General features: G+C 53.1%; 1 protein-coding gene across 9 annotated transcripts in view; it reads left to right on the plus strand.

Moving 5' to 3' along the window:
* The window catches only part of PCSK6 (proprotein convertase subtilisin/kexin type 6), a 190,143-nt gene that overhangs the window by 126,408 nt on the left and 45,075 nt on the right, over positions 1–18,660 (plus strand). For all 9 annotated transcript variants that reach the window (XM_067699407.1, XM_067699383.1, XM_067699425.1 and 6 more), the window contains 2 exons: positions 7,111–7,299; positions 11,026–11,162. In XM_067699407.1, the coding sequence (XP_067555508.1) occupies positions 7,111–7,299; positions 11,026–11,162 (326 nt within the window). The remainder of the gene's footprint in view (positions 1–7,110; positions 7,300–11,025; positions 11,163–18,660) is intronic.

An 18,660-nucleotide genomic window follows, 5' to 3' on the forward strand; every position in this document is an offset into this window, starting at 1 on the left:
CGGGAATTATACTAAGCTTGATTTTCTTCTTCACTTTTTCAGAAAGGCTATAAAAGTGTTCACTTTATCCTCCTCTATCCGACACCCACAGACTTCCAAATAATTCTGCACAGGCAGATGGCACTGGTCATGATCCTCTTTACCCTCCTGGAATTGACAAAAGTTCTGAGGAGATTCAAAACCATCTGTGCCCAAGACCAGGCAAGAACGTCTTCCACGTGTGTTTGAATGTCACAGCAGAGAGTCGGGCTCAGCGCACATTTTCACGGGTGTCATCTGTAAGGCCCGTAACAAGCCGTTCTCTATCGCAGACGTGCCCGGCGAGTTCAAGGGATTTCCTCTCCTGCTGCACCGACACGCAGCACTCGCTGAAAGCTGCATAGGCTGTGCTTTCCCCGTGGGTGCCTGAGAGGTGGGTCAGACACCACGGCCTGTTCCGGGGTGGGGTCGGTGACAGGCTGTAAAGAGATGGCCCAGGGAGATCTGGCAGCGCCTCGGAGTCGGGGGGCCTGGCCCCTCTCGTTCTTCGCCGCGCCCACCCCTGCAGGCCCCTCTCTCCTGGCGGCTCCCTGACCACCTCCACGACCCCAGGGACTTCTTACTGTGTCTCAGGCGAGACGGGCTAAATCCCCCACCCCCAGTGCCTAGATGTACAGCATTCAGAGTAGGGGTGTCCGCGTGGCCTTCCTGCAGAAGTGAGCGAGTACAGCTTCCCCCGACGGGTCTGTGATGGCAGCCCCCAGCCCCCGCCCATCACAGCCTCTCTCCTGCTGTGCTGCGGGCCTTTCTGCTCCTCTTGGCCTGAGCCTGACTCTAGGGTGCGGCGTGGTGCCGGACAGAGCAGGCCAGCTGAGGGACGCCAGCAGGGCCCGAGTGGTCCCCCAGGGCACAGCGGGTGCCACGCTCATGTCTGAGCACAGGCTGGGTCCCGGGCAGGATCTGCAGAGAGGGTGGCCCTGTGACTCCTCGGGTCATGGCCGTGGGGACCGGCTCCCTGAACAGGATGTACCCAGGGGAGGACAGCCCCGTTAGGGCCGAGGGGCAGGCGAGGGTAGAGGGGTGTCAGTGCTCTTCGTTGTGACCACGGGCACCCAGGCCCCTGGCTCAGAACCCACACGACCTCACGCAGAACTGGCAGGTGTGGCCACAGTCCTCACCAGGACGCCTGCATTTAATGCCAATGAACACCGTTTTCTGAAGGTCACACTAAGGTGGCCTGGTCCTTCTACTCAGGAGGGAAGACAGGGAAACGTGTCCCTCTGGGCAGGAGCGCATCCCAGGAGCTCAGGCAGGATGGAACCACGTCCCCCAGGACACGTTCCCTCCATCCCTCTGCATCCCGGCTACGGGGCACACTGGCACTGAGACGGGAAGGCACCTTGGCCTTGGCTACCTGCAGGCTCCTGCAGTCTCAGTCAGCTGCCACCACCCAAGGGGCCGGGCCCTGGTGTCAGTCGTGCAGCAGGTCAGCTGGGCTGGCCCGGAGCACCTGTGTGGCTGGACCCATGCCGGCCCGACTCCAGGGCTCTGCAGGGGGGCTGTGGCACACAACTGGGGCTCACGGCTCTTCAGGCAGCTAGAAGCCCCTCTTTCCTGCTCTGTACTGTGCAGGTTCCCTGCCCTCCCAGCCCCTCTCCAGGGCATCTGATCCATGCCCGCCGGCTACTGTATGAGGCCGCTGCTCCTGGCTTCCTCCATCATGGCATCCTACATGGGCCTGGGTGCCTTGAGGAAACTCAAGGGGTGCTCTGCAGTCCTGCGCTGGGGATGACCGTACCCAGGCCCTTGACCTTTGTTCTGTCTCCTCATATCCCTTTAGTTAACTGTTTGTTTTCCTGCAGCCCTTGTCCTCCTTAGCTTTTTTTTTTTTAAGACTTTTTGATGTGGACCATTTTTAAAAAATCGTTATTGAGTTTGTTGCAATATTGCTTCTGTCTTATGTTTTGGTTTTTTGGCCACAAGGCATCTTAACTCCCTGACCAGGGATCAAACCTGCACCCCTTGCGTTGGAAGGTGAAATCTTAATCACTGGACCACCAGGGAAGTCCCCTTATCTTATTTTTTGATGCAAACCTGTTTCCCCAGGCTTCCCTGGTGGAGCAGTGGTTAAGAATCCACCTGCCAATGCAGGGAACACAGGTTCGAGCCCTGGTCCACGAAGATCCCACGTGCCACGGAGCAGCTAAGCCCGTGCGCCACAACTACTGAGCCTGCGCGCCACAACTACTGAAGCCCACACGCCTAGAGCCTGTGCCCTGCAACAAGATTAGCCACCTCAATGATAAGTCCACGCACTGCAACAAAATGTAGCCCCTGCTTGCCACAACTAGAGAAAGCCCACGCACAACAACGAAGACCCAACGCAGCCAAAAATAAATAAATAATTAACCAAAAAAAGAAAAAACCTGTTTCCCCCACATTGTGAGCGCTCCCTACTTCTAAGACAAGCAGTTGAAGTGGAATGATACCATGATTCTCATTGTTCACAGTAGTTGTGTTCTATGATGTCATTACAAATGCTGACTTCATGAATGCAGCACCGTCTTCCTGGGAGCCTCTGGTCACGACACTTTTGTCAACCGGTCAATACAGAAACTTGTTTTATATGTGTTTCTGTCTAGAGACACTTTAAAGTGTATAGTTGACTTATTTGACAATGAGCCATGGTCGGCGGCACTGTAACTCAGGCCTGGATGATGCCTGAACCAACACATGGATTTTCTCCACAAGCCACATCAGTGCCTTCCTGTGCTTAGGATGCTAGCCAGCACTGCAGCACTGTGCTTGGGGCCATTTTAAACAGTGAAACCACCAACAGAAAGCACAAAAATGTGAAAAACGTGGCACTCGGTAGACCAGAAGAAGGACATTTGTTTATAGTATGAGCTTGTTTGACCTCAGCTGGGAACACACACACTGGGCAGTTCACATATTCTGCCTCTCTCTCTGCAAATGACCACAAACGCACCACAAGTATTGATTTGAAGTTATAAATAAATTTTAGTGAGTAGGTGAATTTGCAAATATGGACTCATGATAATGAGGATTGACTGTAATTTCCTTGTCTCCCCCCACCCCCATCAGATTGAACCTTAGAATTGGAAGGAATGTTTAAAGTCAGCTGATTTAGCCCCTTCATTTCACATAGAAGAGAAATATGTGCCATAAATTTAAACACTGTGTGTTTAAAACACCTTATAGCCCAATTAATCATGGGCAGCCCTGTCCGAATTAATATACTGGATTAGCCTCTTTTTTTTTTTTTCAGCTCAATTTTATTTGCAGCCTAAATGATCGTCTGTGGTTTGATAATCAAAAGTAATTTCATCTAAGGAAAATCCTAAATGTGGACTAACCTGAGTAAGAAAGTCACAGAATCGCTGCCTCAGACTCTCATGACCCTCTGTCCCAAAACGGTCATCCTGGAACATAGACCCAGGAAGTGACTCAGAACCTCCTTGCTGTCCCCATACAGATGGCCCCAGGCCCTCCCACAGGCCATGTTGCCTTCCTAAGTCTAATAAGTCTGTGCCCATTAACCCCTCTCCATCCAATCATGACCCTTTAGAAGGTCGGTGCAGGGATTTCCTGGTTGACCTGGTTGACCTTCATGGATGACCCTCCGTTGTCATGGTCCTCGGCTCTGCAGCAGCCTCTTCTCCCCCAGACAGATGCCAAATACCACAGGGGGAAGGACACTGCTGCTTTCTGGTTCTGCTGGGTCTCCAGCTCCACGTGACCTCAGGACTGTCAGGGGAGGAACTGAGCACTGCCCGCTTGGCCCCAGCCCTGCGCGTGGAAAGGTGGCGTCACCCTGGGGATGCTCAGGGCCAAGGCACAGGTCTGGCCTTGCAGCTGAGCTGGGAGAGGTCTTCAAGGTGGGAGTGAGGAATACAGGCAGACCTTGGAGATATTGTTGGTTCAGTACCAGACCACTGCAATAAAACGAGTCACATGAATTTTTTGGTTTCCCAGTGCATATAAAAGTTATGTTTCCAATGTGCCGTACTCTGTTAAGTGTGCAACAGCATTATGTTTAAAAAGACAGTGTACATACCTTAATAGAAGATACTTGATCGCCAAAAAAGGCTCACCATGACCTGAGCCTTCAGTGAGTCATAATCTTTTTGCAATAGTAACATCAAAGATCACTCATCACAGACCACCAGAACTTTTAACAATAATACTGAAGTGTTTGAAGTATTGTGTGAATTACCAAAACGTGACAGTAAGTGAGCGGATGCTTTTGGAAAAGTGTCGCCGACAGACTTGCTTGTCACAGGGTTGCTGTAGACCTTCAATTTGTACAGAACGCAATTAAGCCAAGTGCAGTGAAAGGAGGTCTGCGTGTGCTGACCTGTAGTGGCTTCCCAGCTTGAGCAGAAAGACGCGGGGAGGGAGAGAGCTTCTGCCCATGGCCCACCTTCTCCTGCTTTTCCCAGCCACTTGATTTACTAGAAAACATTTCTGCCTCTGGCTCTAAATGTCACTGATGCCGTAAGAGTCTAAGCGTTGTGAGCGCCTTGAATTTAGTAAACTGCGAACTTGTTTCTATGCATTTTCAAGCAATTAGATGGTATTATGTACTAGAGAATACTGGAGGGAGGTACCAGGAAGTTACTATGAAGCCTGTGGGCTGGTCAGGAGAAGGGAGCTGCTGAGGGCCCTTAGGATGAAGGAACATCTGGAAGGTCCATAATTAAGTCTGACGTGTGGCTCAGCAGGAGGTGCCACGTCTCTGTCCCCAGAGCCCTCTTCTAAGGAGGGCAGCCCCCAGAGCTTGAATATCACTGGGTCTGGAGGGAGGTCTTATAGGACCTTTTACTGCTCGGTTCCCCTAGGTCCTGGGAAGATGGCTTTGTGCACAGACAACAATTTCGGAGTTTAGTAGCAGAGGAACATTTTCGGTTATCTTGGGAGCTTTAAGATCTCTCTAAATCACTTTTGATGATTAAAGTACAACTTATCTGTGTTTGTGTTTCTGTGCATTGTTTAACCTAAACCCTGCAGCTTCTGTGCGTCAGACTGGCCAACCTTTGTGACCTCAGGGGCCTGGCAGCTGGGGTCCCTGAGCCAGAGTAAAAACAGCAGATTGCAAGAGGCTTTGACAATCTTGTTGAGGATGTCACATGCCCTGAACTGCGCTTTCCTCTAGATGTCCACACCAGGGCTGGGCCCAGGGAGGCGGCCGTGAGGGGGGTCGGGCCGCCCTCTTTTTTCTCCTGCTCGTATTCTCTGAATGCCTGAACCTCATCCCTAAGATTAAGGTTTCCTGGCTGGGATCCCATGTCTGTTTCTAGAGCAGGGTGATTGCTCCACATCCTAATTGGCAAATGGTTGGGAGTGGGGGTAGATACAGAGTTTAAAACTTAATTATGACTTTTTTTTTTTTTTTTTTTTTGCGGTATGGGGGCCTCTCACTGCTGTGGCCTCTCCCGCTGCGGAGCACAGGCTCCGGACGCGCAGGCTCAGCGGCCACGGCTCACGGGCCCAGCCGCTCTGCGGCATGTGGGATCTTCCCGGACCGGGGCACGAACCCGTGTCCCCTGCATCGGCAGGCAGACTCTCAATCACTGCACCACCAGGGAAGCCCCATTATGACTTTTGTTTCTGTTTCACCCCCATCTTGCTCTTCAGCCCAGGAGAGCATGGGGTTGTTTAGTGGGTCTTCACACGGAGGGGTCCCCTCCCCCCAGCACCCACGCTGCCTTCTTAGTGCAAGAGGGCCGGGAATAGTTTACCTGGAGATACATGAGTGCCCGGTGGGGCTGGAACTCTCCAGAGCTTTCTTTTCTGCTCTGAGTCTCCCGCAGCGGGGGGCCCACTGACCTGTAAACACAGACAGTGAAACTTGGGAGAAGGCAGTGGAAGAAATCAGCATCTCTAAATCAATTTAGGATGTATGCAAATCATGTTTTCAAATATTTAGAGAGTCTCTGAGGGAATTACATCACTGTTTATAAGTGTTTTGATTGTTTTTTATGACTCGGGCCCAGTCGAACCAAGCGACGTAATTCCTGGATAGTGAGCCCACGCTGCCCCAGAGGGAAGTCGGGCATAATGGGAAAAGCGCTCCGCATAATAAACAGAGCGCTAGCCAAGCGGCGGGGAATTATTCCTGTGCTGCTGGGCGGAGGGTGGCCTTTGTTCAGTTTACAGACCATTAGGGTGAGCTGCGGTGGTGCAGACTCAGAGGGTGGCCTGGCTGGGGCTCTGCAGCAGCGTCGTGTGCAGGCTTGTCTGCTCCATCTGGGGAGCATGTGAGAAAATCCTGGTGGAACTGAGTCCTGAATGACTGGGGCTTGGTGCCTGTCCTCAGATTCCACCCCAGATGATAAAGCTCCCCTGAGTTTGTACAGAGAACTGTCATCCACTCCCTTCACGGGGCGGGGGAGGAAGGGGCCCCCAGCCTTCAAGCAGACGGTCCTGAGCAGACCATCTCCTGTCCAGTCACTGTGGCCTCGACCAGTGCATTCAGCACAAGAGGCCAGGTCTGGCCCTGGGTCCCTTGTCTGTCTCCTCTTTCCTAGTTTCTTGAACACGAGTGTGGGTCCACACAAGCTGGGCATCTCTGGGGACTCAGAGCCTCAAACCCCAGCTCTGCCTCTCAGTAGCTCTGTGACCTTGGGCACGGTCCTCGATCTCTCTCTGGATCAAAAGGGTCGGTCCTCGTGAATTCTCACAGCGGGGGCTGGTGTCCGGCACGCAGGCAACTCAGGAAATGTTTGCTGTTGTTATCATTCAGCATCACGACTTCTATCTTCAAGGCCAGTCTTTGAGACAGAAGTGCTGGGGTTTTAAAGCCTTGCAGACCCCAGGCGTTGAGGAGATGAGCTGGCCAAAGGGTTAGAGCACCGAGGGGCCGGATCCATGGGTACGTTAGCTGAGTCTGCACAAGAAGACATTCTTTAAATGTCTCTGAGCAAAAAAAAAAAATGTCTCTAAGCAAACTCCAGAATGATAAACCTCTTCTGGGCAGGTGATGTAACCCCGACAGGCACTTCTGAGTGTGAGACCAAGGGGCTGCGGCCGGGAGGCCTGGATCCGTCCCCCTCGTGTGCGACTGAGGGCTTCAGGTGCCAAGTACTAAGCCCCTCCCTCCTCCACCAGGAGCATCCCCGTGGTGCAGACGCTGAGGACCAGTGCCCTGACCACCGCCTGTGCCGACCACTCGGACCAGCGTGTGAGCTACCTGGAGCACGTGGTGGCCCGCATCACCATCTCCCACCCACGCCGAGGAGACCTGCAGATCCACTTGATTTCTCCCTCAGGGACCAAGTCTCAGCTTTTGGCGAAGAGGTAAATCTAGGCTGGCCTGGGGGGCCGGGGCAGGAGCCGGGCTCACCTCAAGGTCACATGGCCCTGTAAGGCACCTGGCACATTGGGGGTCTAGCTGTTTCTGCCTCTTGAAGACACTCACACGTAGACCCAACAGACCTGAAAAAATAGCCTTCTGCAACCTGCCCTTCAAAGCTGCCCTGGGAAACTCTCCGTTTCAGGCAGTAAGTAGTGACAAAGGTTTGTGGTGGTTTCATTGCTTAGTGGAGAAATGCATGGAATTCTGGCTATGACTTCATTGCTGAGGTCACTGGAGATCATTTTTATCGTATTCATTCTGCATTTTAAGTGAGAACGTGTGTCAGAGGAGCACTGTTGTGTGTCCTGGGGTAGAGCCTGCACGGGCAGGAGGCTCTGAGGGAGACAGACGCACAGGTGTTGGGAGGCCTCTCTCTGCGGAGGTCTTGCCCATGCACTAGGATGGTCCCTGTGGAGCAGATGCTCTGAGAGGGAGGCTCTGGACTCTTGGAGCCCGGTGCATAGTTTGTGGTGCCCGGTTTGTGCAAGGCTGTGGAGTCCTTTCTTCGACAGACTTCGAGACAAGAAGAAGCGCTTTGCTGCGTTTATGTGACTTGCGGGTCATCGGAGTGAAGGGGTATCGGGAGCTCGGGGGAGGCTAGAGGGTCCTGGGCCTCCTTTTCCGGCTCCTTCCAGCTACGAGGCAGAGGGAGAAAAAACGTTTCACGGGCAAATCAGCATTTCCCGCTTCTCTTGAAAAACGGAACTGGCAGTCGTGCCCAGTACCCCTCAGGATGCACCCTGAGACTGCCCTGCCCGCTGGACCGCAGCCCCTGCTGCCTGCGTGCTGCACCTGGGCCCCCTGGCCTCATTTGGGTCCGTTGCCCAGGACTGCAGCCCTTTCTTGGGGCTGCAGGATTCAGAAATGGGGGTGAGTGACAGCCTCCAGACAGGACCAGGCAGGAGAGGGGCCCTTTTTCTTGATGCCCCGCTGTCCCCAGCTGCTCTGCATGACACAGAGAGAGGCAGTCGGCCTCCATCAGAGAGAGGGGAGTATGCTGTGTCCTCCTGGGCACCGCCCCCCCCGCCTCCCCAGCAGCCCGGTCTCTCTGTGGCAGGAGACTGTGGGCCCAGCCCTGGGCTTGTCCTCAGTGCGCTGGACACACCCGGGGACCAGACCCTGGCTTCATCAGCTCCCAGGGCTTGGGCACCAAGCTTGGCCCCTGCTGGGCTCCCCCCTCACAGCACAAGAGTGACAGGTGGCATCTCCCCTCTGAAGGTGGGCCCAGGCCACCCTCTGCACGTGGGATGCCACCTTGGGCACGAGTATTTTGAGGGTGCCGGCTGGCAAGCTACAGCTTTGTGCTGTTTTGCAACCAGAGTTGTTATTATTAATCAGAACTTTTAGAGATTGCCTTTAAAAGTCCAAATTTCTAGTGTTTCTTGAAAAATTGGAAGCTGTCCAATACTGGGCTCACGTTCCAGGGCAAATACTCACTAGAGCACCGCAGGGCCCTGTCCTTGCACCAGCACTGAGGCCAGGTGTGGGCCGCTCGTGCCCAGGCTCTCATGAGGTCACCTCGCTGGATCCCCGTTTGCTCCAGACCAGATGCCTAGAGGCATCCAAGTTGACAACCCTTGAATCTGAGGCAGGAGCTGGGTGCAGACTCCAAATGGTGGCCTGCATTGACCTTGAGCACGAGGAGGCTTGGGGTGGGGGCCGCAGTGACCAGGAAGGGCTGGCGTGGGCTGTGGAGCCCAGAGGCCTGAGCTCACAACCTGCTCCTTCACCTCCCAGCGGGGCATCTGGGAGCTGGCCACCACTCCTCAACTCTGGAAACGTCCTGTGACCCCTCCCTCACAGTTAAGAGTATTATAAGAACTAGATGTGATGATACAGGTGGAAATGCTGGCATGGTCCCTGGCTCAGGGGCTGGCTGTGCTCCCATCCTGCTTACACCTGCCTAGCCGTCAGCAGAAACCTTCCAGCACCCGGCTCTGTGTTATCCCTTCCTAACTTCCATTCCTCTGCTCAGGCCCAGGGTTGGAGCCCCTGGGATGAGAGAGCGGGCACTGCTGAGCTCACCTGGTTCACAGCTGCCCGCTCCCCGGGTCACGCTGAGCCAGCACCATCAAGCATGCTCAACCCGTCCGGAGCCACTGGGCCGTCATCTGAGTCTTGGGAATTTGGTTTTTTCCAAGGCAGTTTGTGTGATTATACCAAGAATTTGTGTTTTAGGATCCAGTCGCTTCTCGGCTTTTTGGCTAAGATCAAGTGTAGGATCGATTACCTTCTACTTTATTTCACATCTTGCTAAATTCAGAAGCTTTTTTCAGGTTTCCAGGTGTTTTTTGCTCCGAGTAAGCTGACATCTTAAGTACCTCAGCCCTTGAAAGAGCTTGTCTTTGTTCCGTCCCCAGTGCCCTAGATTCAGTCTGGCATCGTGTGTGAAGATCAGCCTTGACCCTTGTGGTTTCTTAGAAGAAAGTAGAGGTTTTCCCCTCCCCGCACTGTTCTCCACGCAAAGCACATTTCCTTGATGAACATTTTTGTACAATGGCTGTTTGGAGAACCCCCAATTGGGAATTGAATCTGACATCACACAAAACATATATCTGAATTTCTGATGAACAGTAAAGAGCCTCTACATTAAAAAATTGTTATTCCAAAATAGAGATAGAAAATTAGGCTGTGAAGGAAGAGTCCAGAATTGTTCCTTCTACAGAGACTGAGGGGCCCTGGGTGCTGGAGAGGGAGGGTGTCCATGAGTTGCTCCCTGTTTCGACCTGAACCAAGCGTGAGAAAATGGACCGGGGCTGAAGGTCCAACAGGAAGGACCTTCTTCCAGTCTGGAAGGACCGAGGGGGCTCTTGCACCTGCAGGGGACACGGGCCATAGGAGGAGCGCCCAGGGGTGCCTCCTGCCCGCAGTGGAAAACCACCAGGCCTGTTGTGTTCTCTCCCCCAAATGCAGCTGTGGAAACCTGCTAAGCCCTGGAGACTAAGGGACAACATCTTTCCCACAAGTTTGAGTAGTTGTTCATTTTTTCTTTCTTGTATCTTCTGGAGAAGAACCACAAGAGCTGGCTCTCAGACAAATGTGAAAGATTCCTTCGTTCCATAAACCAGCATTTTAGAAAGGCCTCCTTTGTGATGACCTTGCGGCTTTGGGGGAAGGATGGTGTGGCCCAGCCTCCATCCAGGACCTGGGGGTCACAGGCTCTGTAGGATGCCTCCTGGGGTGGAACATGGGGGCATTCGTTGGTGATGGAGAGAACCCAGGACAGGAGTCAAAATGCCCTTGAGGGCATTCCATCTCAGCCAGTCACTGGAGGGGGGACCTGCAGTAGATGCCTACTCCCGGGGCCTCTGGTCTGCGAATTAGGGTTGGGGGAGGAGCCCACCGCTGACCCAGCCGCTGCCCTATGCTGGCGCCACCTGTGCAGCCTGACTGCCTTCCTTTCAGAGTGTTTGGAGACCCGGTGAGGTCACGGAGGTGAAGGTGCCACATGCAGGGCTGTGCTGCACAGCCAGGGCCTGAAGGCATCAGCGTCTCCTGCACCTTCACGCCAGCCACGGGCCAGGCCCCTTCCGCCCTGGGAGGCACGTCAGCCAGCTGTGCAGTCACCTGGGCATAATTCCCAGGCAGGAGAGCCCTCGGTGGGCTGGTCACCCCGGCCACCATCCCTCTGGGGACCCTGTGTCCTGACCCCACGTTTCCGATTGCAGGTTGCTGGATCATTCCAACGAAGGCTTTACAAACTGGGAGTTCATGACCGTGCACTGCTGGGGAGAGAAGGCCGAGGGGGAATGGACCCTGGAAATCCAGGACATGCCATCCCAGGTCCGCAACCCAGAGAAACAAGGTCAGTGGGTCTTGGGAAAGTCCCATGAACTTTTGTATTTCGATCCTTTTGTTAACTCTAGACTTTTATTCAACTACAGTACCTGGATCATTCTTTGCTGTTTTTTTTTCTTGGAGGTAAAATTTACATAATATAAATGTCACTGCTTAAATTGTTGTTAAGTGTACAATTCCATGGCTTTCAGTGCCTTCACAGTGTTGTGCAGCTGTCACCACGATCTAATTCCAGAACTTTGGCATCACGCCAGAGGGAAATCCCAGTACCCATTACACAGTCGCCCCCATTCCCCCACCCCTCCCAGCCCTTAGCAACTCCTCAACCTGTTTTCTGTTTCTGGATTTGCCTCTTCTGGACGTTTCATATAAATGGAATGATACAACATATGACCTTTTGTGACTGGCCTCTTTCATTTAGCTTGATGTTTTCAAGGTTCGTCCGTACTGTAGCAGGTGTCAGTGCTTCTTTCCTTTACTCTCCCACATTTTGTTTATTCATTCATCAGTTGGTGGACAGCTGGGTTGTTTCTACTTAATAGCTATTATGAACACCCATGCACACGTTTCTGTGTGGACATGTGTTTTCAGTTCTTTTGGCTGTATACCTAGGAGTGTAATTGCTAGGTCATATGGTAACTTTGTTTAACTTTTTGAGGAACTGCCGAACTGTTTCACAGTGGCCAGACCATTTTACATTTCTGTCAGCAAGATGTGAGGATTTTAATTTCTCTACCAGCACTTTTTTAAAATTATAACCATCCTACTGGATGAGAAGTGGTATCTCATTGTGGTTTTGATTTTCATTTCCCTTATGATTAGTGATGTTGACCATCTTTTCATGTGCTTCTTGGCCATTTTATATGTTCTTTGGAGACATGTCTATTCAAGTCTTTTGCCCACTTTTAAATTAGATTGTTTGTCTTTTATTATTGAGTTATAATCATACAACAAGAGTTGAGTAAGAGTTCTTTAAATATTCTGGATACTAGACCCTTATCGGTTAATATGATTTGCAAACTTTTTCTTCCATTATGTGGGTTTTTCTTTCACTTTATCGATAGTGCCCTTTGGTGCACAAAAGTTTTGTTTTTTTGTGTTTTTTGCGGTATGCGGGCCTCTCACTGTTGTGGCCTCTCCCGTAGCAGAGCACAGGCTCTGGACGCACAGGCTCAGCGGCCATGGCTCACGGGCCCAGCCACTCCGCGGCATGTGGGATCCTCCCGGACCGGCGCACGAACCCACGTCCCCTGCATCGGCAGGCGGACCTCAACCACTGCGCCACCAGGGAAGCCCTGTTTTGTTTTTTTTAAAATTAATTAATTTATTTATTTTTGGCTGCATTGGGTCTTCGTTGGTGCGCACAGGTTTTCTCTTGTTGCGGAGAGTGGGGGCTACTCTTTGTTTTGGTGTGTGGGCTTCTCATTGCAGTGGCTTCTTTTGTTGCGGAGCATAAGCTCTAGGCACTCCAGCATCCGTAGTTGTGGCACATGGGCTTAGTTGCTCCGCAGTATGGGGGATCTTCCCGGACCAGGGCTCGAACCCGTGTCCCCTGCATTGGCAGGTGGATTCCTAACCTCTGCACCACCAGGGAAGTCCCGAAACCTATGTTTTCTTCTAAGAGTTTTATAGTTTTAGCTCTATACGTTTAGGACTTGGATCCATTTTTAATTAGTTTTTGTATGTAGTGTGAGGTAAGAATCCAAATTCATTCATTTGCACGTGGCTGTCCAGTTGTCCCAGCACCATTTGTTGCAAAGACTGTTCTTTCCCCAGTGAATGGTTTTGACACCTTGTCTAAAATCAATTGGCCATAAATGTATAAGCTTGTTTCTGGACTCCCAACTCTATTCCACTGGTCCATAGGTCTCTCCCTATGTCAGTAACACACTGTTTTGATTACTGAAGGTTTGTAGTAAGTTTTTTCGTTTGTTTGTGTTTTTCTGCGGTATGTGGGCCTCTCACTGCTCCCATTGCGGAGCACAGGCTCCGGACGCACAGGCTCAGCGGCCATGGCTCCCGGGCCCAGCCGCTCCGCGGCATGTGGGATCTTCCCGGACCGGGGCACGAACCCGTGTCCCCTGCATCGGCAGGTGGACTCTCAACCACTGCGCCACCAGGGAAGCCCTGTAGTAAGTTTTGAAATCAGGGATATGTGGGTCCTCTGACTTTTTCTTTTTCAAAATTGGTTTGGCTAATCAGGGTCCCTTGCAATTCCATATGAATTATAGGATCAGCTTGTTAATTTCTGGAAAAAGGGTAGTTGGAATTTTGATAGAGATTTTGCTGAATCTGTGGGTCAACTTGGAGAGTATCGCTGTCTTAACATCATGAAGTTTTCCCATCCGTGGACACAGATGTCTTTCCATTTATTTAGGGCTTCTTTCAGCAGTATTTTGTAGTTTTCAGTCTACTTCCTTGGTTATATTTGTTCCTAAGTAGTTTATTCTTTTTGATGCTATTGTAGATGGAAGGGTTTTTTCAGTGTTTTCAGATTGTTTACTTCTCTGGTAATTTCTGCTCCCTTTCATAACTCTTAGCTAATAATCGTCTGTTGAACCCATCTTTATTAAATGCCTGCTACTGGCTAGGCATTGATCTAGGTGACAGGGTACATACACCAGGAAGGAAAAGCAGGTAACTGTGATGTCTTGTCCTGTAGTCACCACCGAGGTGCTGAGCTCTACCGAAGTCCCTCTGTCGGGTTCCTGGTGGAGTGCAGGGACTGTGCTCCAGTCTGGCTTGTCTGTGGAACAGTTTTACCCAAGGTTTGTTTTCTCTGATCAGCTGTTCCCTGTGGCCTTCTCTGCAGCCATGCTCTTCTTTTTGATGACCCTAAACCCTTCCTCTGCCCTGGTTCTTTTCTGATTCTCTGTAAAACAGTTTCACGGATTTTTTTTTTTTTAATCAGGGAGAAGAGAGGAGCATTGACTTACTTTATGCAAAAAAATTGACTTTAAGTGATCAAGTCATCTCCGAGGTCCCCCTACCCGCCCCCCAAATCACTTTCTTTCTGCCTTTAAAATAATAACTATTATGCAATACATTAGTGGAACAAATTCTGAAAATACAAAAACTTAACATTTTAAATCACTTGAAATTGACGTCTTTTAAAACTAGACGCTCCTCAATTAGTCCTTTAAAAGCCCCGGAGTGCATCGGCCCTATTAAAGGTCCAGGGTCGGCTTGTCAGGCCGGCTGCATCCCCTGCGCCACGGGCAGAGGCAGAGTCCCCGCGCCAGCCAGCACCACCCCAGCCACTCGTGCAGGGGAGCAGTGAAGGCCGTGCATCCACACACCACAGCCGGCTTGACTGTTGGAAGCGCGGGATGAACCTGGTGGGTGTTCATGTTTCTCAGCACTTAGTAAGTCAGGGCTCCTCTCTGGACCTCAGCATCCTCGGCTGGGACGTGGAGCTGAGCTGGATGCTCTCCTGACTGTGGCCTGTGTGGTACGTCCACATCCTGGAAGGGGCCTTGCTGGCCTGGATGCTCCTCTGCGCTCTCTGGCCTGTCCGGACCCCACTCCTCTTCCAGACCCAGCTCCAGACAGCCTACTGTGGGGCTGGGTGGGCACAGAGCAGGCAGGCGCCTAGGAGACCCCGGTCCTCCTCGTCTAGCGCTCCCACTGGGGTTTTGTCGACACGCAGGTGGTGATGCAGTGTGCCCGGTGGTGCCCGAGACGCGGCAAGGCCAGATTGCGCCGAGCTTTGTGGACTGTCGTCAGGACTGATGGTGGTGGGACGCCCCGGAGGGATTCTGAGCAGAGGAGGGGCATGGTCTGAACCACCATGTGGACAGGGTCACTCTGACAGCTGGATCGGAGTGACTGAGTGTGGCTGGAGTGGGGAGAGGGCAGAGGCGGGGGGGGGCAGTTAGAAGGCCATTGCAGTGTGAGGTGAAGGTGACCCTGACTGGGGTGGGGGAGTAGCAGTGGAGGTGTTGAAAGCAGCTGGTTCCTAAAGTAGAGTCAAGAGGACGTGCTGACACATCAGATGCGGGTGCCGAGAGGAGAGGGGTCCCTGAGGACTCCGGAGGTTTGTCCTGTGCGTCGGGAGAAGGAGTGCAATTTCCTAGATCTGGGACATCGCGGGGGAGTGGGTGCTGGGGGGAGGGTCAGGAGCTCAGTTTGAAGGTGCCTGTGACATATCCAGTAGAGAAGTGGACCTGGCGGCCGGGTGCACACATTTCAGTGCCTTGGGCAAATGGCGGGTCTTGAAAGCCACGCATGTGGACGGGCTCCCCCAGGGGTGAGTGGGGTGACCCTCTGCCTGCAGGATGTGGGCACCGGAAGGGAACCTGTTTCCGTAACGATTCCACACGGGTGCACATGCCGAGCTGGGGGCTGCTTCAGTGCAGTGCAGAAGTGCGTGCCGTGCACCTCCCCACCACCCCATCCTGCCCATCCACTCCCCGCCTCTGGCCTGCACCGCATGTGCTGGCTCTGCCCTTGTCCTGCTGACATTTGCTCTCTGGAGTCTGGTCCTCCGACGGCTGCTGTGTCCCCAGTGCCTCCTGCTGCATGGCTGGTGATGGACACAGAAGATGTTTGGTGAACGAACGAGGACAGGTGTGATCAGCCCGTGACCAATGCTCTGCCTGCTGCAGAGGACGCGGCCTTAGTGGAGGAGGGGGCAACCCCGAATTAAGTCCTGAGACAGGCCGTCTCCCTCCCTGAGTGTGGGTGGCATCTGGGCCTGGGCCGGTTGAGACCGGTGCAGAATACACACCCCCTGGTACCTTCTAGCTCTGACCTTCTGTGACCTGCTGGACTCGGGGGGGGGGGGGCGGGGACCCTTCCTTCATTGTTGTCACAGAGGGTCTCCTCGCGCCTACAGTGGCCCCGGGGGTGGGTTCATTTGTCTGAGCTCCACCCTGTAGAAACACCATTCCTGAGGCTGCCTTATGGAAACAGTGGTGGCCAGTGGCTGTTGACAAACCACACGCCTGCTTCCCGGGCAGGACGAGGTCGGGCTCTCCGTCTCGGCTGCCCGTTCAGCCACCCACTCAGCCGTTCAGGCGCTACCTAGCACCTCCTCCCCGAGCGCAGCCGAAGTCTGCGTTGGCTCCATCGGCATCTCTGCACATAGATGGGGGCGGGAGGGAGAGAGTAAGGACTGTGACAGCCAGGCCCTGAACCATGCAGGTCAGCCTGGCGGGACCTCAGCCTGCGAAGGTGACACAGAAGACCAGGGTTTCCCCCTGACACAGACCCCGAAGCCCAGTAGAAGTGCAGGCCTTCGAGATGCTGTTGGTGCCGAGGCTGTGATGGGTCCCAGCGGGCATGTCGTTCCCTCCCTGGTTGTCAGCTCAAGGTGGCCTGTAGGTACCGGGTCTCCGTTGGCCTCGGTGCCAGACATAAAGGAGCAACACACGGTCACGGCCCTCAGAAAGCACGGCCCCTGTCCGTCCTCTGCAGTGATTCCAAGAATGGGTCCTGGGGCGTGGGGCTGCGTCTCTGTTCATTTCAGTCCCCCTCAAACCTCTGCATCGTAATTGCTTAAAAAAAAAAAAAAAAGCCAATTCAGTTCCAGTGGTATGCTGGGTGAGAGTGTTCTAAAATCTGAGATAAGACCCGGGGCTTGCTGAGTAATTCAGTTGTCTGGATGACCCGCTCCCTCAAGCAATACTCACCTCCTGTCACACTGAGCCTGGTTTATGTCGTTAGTTTTAAAACTCTTTTCTTTACAACTGAGGAGCAGATTACTCATTCGTTTTTCTCTTCAGTTCCTGGGCCAAGGAGAGGGTGTGTCTTCTCCTGGGGTCACGCTCCCCTGGAGGCAAGTTAGGGATGGGACTGAGTACAAATCCTGCTTCACAGCCAGGTTGCCTTTGCAAGTGGTGTTTCAATCATTCCCATCCACGTTCAGCGCACCTTTATTGAAATCTAAATCAGTCCCAACTTGGGGCTACTAGGACCTTGCCTTGCCGCTCGCTGGGGGAGCAGGGCTGGGCTCAGCTGTGGTGGGGAGGGCACCCCAGAGGCAGGTAGGCTGGCTGAACCCCCTCCCCCAGCACTTCCCCCACAGGCCACACCAGCACCACATAGAGAGAGGCCAGGCCCAGCACCGCAAGCCGCCAACAGCACCGTCAGAGCAGAGCAGGGGTCCCATCCTGCAGAACATCTCTCGGGGAAGAGTGGCTGCATTTTACAAAGTTTCCATCTCGAATGCGCTAGCTTTTCAGTTTGGGCACTGAATGCAGAAAGTTCCAATTCCCTGGGAAACGTGTTCTTCGTTCTCCTGCATCTGCCTGGGGCAGGCCTGGGGTCGGCCTCTGGTGCCCCTGCTTTCCTGAATCGCTGTTGTTGTTCGGGCTGCCATAGCAGAGTGTCATAGACTGGGCTGCTTATCAACAACAGGCATGTCTTTCTCACAGTCTGGAGGCTGGAAGCCCAAGATCAGGGGCAAGCGTGGTCAGGTTCCGGTGGGGGCCTCTTCCAGGTTGCAGACAGCCACCTTCTCCTTGTGTCCTCACAGGGCAGAGGGAGAGCTCGCTAGCACTCTGGGATCTCTTTCGTGAGGACACTAATCTCATTCCTGAGGAGCCCCCCTCATGACCTAATCACCTCCCAAAGGCTGGGGGTCGGATTTCAGCATATGAATTTGGGAGGGACGCAAACTCATACATAACGGCATCTGGCCCCAGTGCTGGGCCTCTTCTCCTTTAAGATGAGGATGGACAAACTTTCCTCCGGAGCTCACTCGGACGTGATGACCTGGGCCCAGTAATTGAGGGGCGGGACCTTCCCATCCGCCCTCCTCACCTTGAGTTCATGCTGGTGATCACACCTAGGGCACAAGGCAAAGCCTGTACACCTGCTGGCATCAGGCCAGCCTCCCAGCCTAGGTGTGCACACTGCTCCGCGTCTGGGTGCAGGGAGGCCCCCAGTACCCCTGTGACCTGGGGCTCCTGCAGGCACCCTTGCACATGCACGAGGTTGTGGGTCCTCCCTGCTCGGCTGGGATCAGCCCAGCTTTGAGCAGCATTGGGATGTCCTCCCTTGGTCTTCTCACTCATTCACACACTTACCTGCTACGCGCTGAGTCCGCTGGGCAGGCACAGGGCTGAAACATGCTTCTTCCTCCCTCCCCTATGCACCCCCGAGCACCCTGCTCAGCGCTCCACGTGGAGACTTTGCTGGGGCTGTGGTTTCTCTCTGTGTGGGTCCCGCACTTGCCCTGCGAGGGGGAGTCAGAAGCCATCGATGTTTGAATGGAAAGCATAATCAAGCATCCTTCCAATCCTCTTTCTGTGATCACAACAGATATCTTATTTAATGGCCCCAACAGGACTTAGTCTTACGTACTTGGCATTCACGTCGTAATAGACTTTCTGAGACGATTGATGGCATTTAAAAAAATCCTGTTATTCTCCTGAACTCAGGGAACTCACTTTTTCCCTCAATTAAAATTTCTCTTTTTTTCTCTAATCTTCCCTGTTTTCAAAAGAGCAGCAGCCCACATGTGCCAGGCTTCTCTTGGTTTCCATAGCATTTCCAGACTC

This window comes from Pseudorca crassidens, chromosome 1, assembly GCF_039906515.1.
Source record: "Pseudorca crassidens isolate mPseCra1 chromosome 1, mPseCra1.hap1, whole genome shotgun sequence".
NCBI classification, from domain to species: domain Eukaryota; kingdom Metazoa; phylum Chordata; class Mammalia; order Artiodactyla; family Delphinidae; genus Pseudorca; species Pseudorca crassidens.